This window comes from Scardinius erythrophthalmus (genome assembly GCF_964197995.2).
Source record: "Scardinius erythrophthalmus genome assembly, chromosome: 21".
NCBI lineage: Eukaryota > Metazoa > Chordata > Actinopteri > Cypriniformes > Leuciscidae > Scardinius > Scardinius erythrophthalmus.
The window spans coordinates 24347625-24350688 of record NC_138241.1 but is presented as its reverse complement, the minus strand read 5'-3'; the positions used below and the strand labels follow the sequence as shown (position 1 = coordinate 24350688).

At 38.0% G+C, this 3064-nt stretch overlaps 1 protein-coding gene across 1 annotated transcript; it reads left to right on the top strand.

The window, feature by feature from the left end:
* il22ra2 (interleukin 22 receptor, alpha 2) lies at window positions 1–1675 on the top strand (the record flags this gene model as incomplete). The annotated part of the gene is made up of 5 exons (XM_081350936.1): window positions 1–86; window positions 248–376; window positions 504–682; window positions 855–1021; window positions 1526–1675. The coding sequence occupies 5 exons, from the start codon at window positions 1–3 to the stop codon at window positions 1673–1675; spliced, it is 711 nt and encodes a 236-aa protein (XP_081207062.1).
* Between the last annotated feature and the right edge of the window lie 1389 nt (window positions 1676–3064).

Below are 3064 nucleotides of genomic sequence, written 5' to 3'. Positions count from 1 at the left end.
ATGCCTTTCACCATGTTTGCCCTGACTGGACCTCAATGGCTGGACCTTGTTTTAGCGATGTCCCTTCTCTGTTGGGCAGACTGTAAGTTCAATAGCTTGTCTCTTGCACTGAAATTGAGCGTTTTGAATATTATCTGCAAACTTTTTATACAAACGATTCTTTAGCTTCAAATTAAAGTCATTGGCAGCCTGCATGAAAACAATGAACCATCCATGTGACGTTTCACTTGTACTGTCTTTAAGGTAGCCCTTCTCAGCAGGATGATTTGGCTCCCCTCGAAGTACAATTCCATTCTTTGGACTTCAGAAATGTCTTGCACTGGAAACATCCAAACAAATCTGCCAAAAGCCTGAAATATTTTGTTCAGTATAAAATGTAAGCGTGCACAACTTTCTTGTCAAAAATTTGAACTTATGTTTGTAACTTTAATAAATGGTATGGTGAATCCTCACATTTTGGTAGCAATGGAATTTTTCATATTGGTGACCTCTCTTGATTTTAGATACGGAGACAAGGAGTGGACTAATTCTGATCATTGTCAAGGAATCCACAAGCTGGAGTGTGATCTGAGCCAGGCGACATCAGATCCCAGAGAATGGTACTACGCCAGGGTCCGTTCCCTCTCCCCTGAGGGCTTCTCATCATGGGTCCTTAGCCACAGGTTTTACCCTCAGTGGGAAAGTGAGTATACTACATTGTTTTAATTCTAATTCTAGTTTATACATTGTCTATATCTGAAATGATCCTGATTTTGATGATGGTTGAAATTGGTATATTGGTATTTTGTTATGGCAATGGTATAAAAAAAATTTTCTGTGGAAGTCCTCTCCTAATAACTTTCTCTAAATTACAGCCAATTTCAGCCCACCCCAGATAAAGCTGACTGTGACAGGACAGACCATTACAGTTCAGATCCGACCTCCGAGGACACCACTTCGAGGACAGAAGGGCAGAATACGAGTGACAAAACTACAGAAACTGACTTTCAGAATATACTTAATGCACAATGGCATAGAAGAGGTAAGAAATTATAGATTTAAACATAGTCAAGAGTGGTGTTGTTCAGATTATATACACAACTTCAGTTCAACAACAAAAAAATTATAATATTGAATAACATTTTAAACAGTATTGGCAGTTACTTTGTCTGGTTTGCTGTATGACTTGCTTTCTTCTGTGGATTTTTTTTGTGATCACCAAATGTTTTGGTTCTTCAAAATATATTTTGTGTTCAACAGAAGAAACAACTATTTAATATTCTGAGAGAGCAAATGATAGGAATGAGTTAATTTAGCTTTTTTTTTTTCTACGATTTTGTTACATTGTAGCAAAAAAAAAAAAAAAAAAAATCTGCATATAAGATTAACATGTGCAGAGCAAATTGTGCTTCATTTAGCCTATTTCCAACCTGGAAATTTTCTAGCCGACAGCCCAGTTATTATAGTATTATAATTATTATGAATGACTTCAAACTCCTCAAATTCAGCATGCTAAACCTTCACAAAAATCTTCTTTCCCAAATAGGAAGTTCATGAAACAGACAGTTGCTCCAAGGAGCTTGTGATTGAGTCGCTACGTCCGAAAACCACCTACTGCCTTCAGGCTCTGTCCGTTACTCCTCGCTCAGGCCGCAAAAGCTCACGGAGTTCCAGTACCTGCGTCAACACTCATTGAGGGTTTAGTGTCTCCCACAGGTAAGCCTTACGTAACATATGATATGGTTTCTTTAGTAAGGGGAACACCTGGGATAAATTATGGTGCCCATGACAAGTTTCCGCCTCTGTGCTTTCTCCAAGTTGCCTTCTGGGCATTGATGGTTGTTAGACAAAAAGACGACAAAGTGAGCACAGACACGCTATTTGTTATTCGAGACAGAGAGTGCACCCTTGAGACCCTCAGATCAAGTTCCAACCACCTTAGGATAAATTAAAGTGATTGTCTACTTTCCTAAGAGTTTCAATCCTGACAATTTTGAGTGTTCTCTTCTGGCATAAGACGCACTAGTATTTTTGATACTATTTTTATTCATATTATTTCCAGGTTCGATTATAATAACATTTCTGTTTTATCTGCCTGCAGGGTGAGGCTGCTTCTGGACCTTTGTTCAACAAGAAAATTACACACATGCACACTACATAGTGGAATGTCTGCAAAATGTTCACCAAGGTCATGTTTACTATAAGACAGACTATAAGCCTGGCTTAGCCTTTTGGTTACATTAAAGCTGAAGTGTGTAATTTCTGTTCCACTTGCACAAACAAAGGCAATGTCAAAAATAATGATTGTTTGCATAGGGGTTTCCTGAACACTCATCTTTTATTGGCCGGACAAACGGATAGTCCCGCCCCCATCTCAGTGTGGAAGGTGTTTGCTCTTTTTTCCCCTATCGCTCTCTCAGGGAAATCAACAAATGGCTTACTTGAAGTATTTTATTTTTAAGTTAGGGTAGAAGGCAGTATTTTAAAGGGTTAGTTCACCCCAAAATAAAAATTCTGTCATTAATTGCTTGCCCTCATGTTGTTTCAAACCCGTTAGACTTTCGTTCATCCTTGGAACACAAGTGAAGATCTTTTTATTGAAATCTGAGAGTCCCTCCATTGACGGCCTACGCAACTACCACTTTCAAGCCCCAGAAAGGTAGTAAAGACATCATTAAAGTGGCAAATTATGTTTTTTTTTTATGCAAAGCACTCAAGTTGCTTCATAAAATTGAGGTCAAACCACTGGAGTCACATGAATTACTTTAATGATGTCTTTAATATCTTTCTGGGGCTTGAAAGTGGTAGTTGCGTAGGCTGTCAACGGAAAGCTCTCAGATTCCATTAAAAATATCTTCATTTGTGTTACGGGTTTGTTCGTTTGTTCATATGGGTTTGGAAGGACATGAGGGGTGAGTAACTAATGAAAGAAATTTCATTTTTGGGTGAACTAACCCTTTAACATAAAAACATACACACTTCAGCTTTAAGGCTAATGACTGTTGAACAATATACAACAAATGAATGTTTACAGCACATGACAGAAAATAAAAAGTAAAGCAATGATGAAAGAGAAACAATGCCT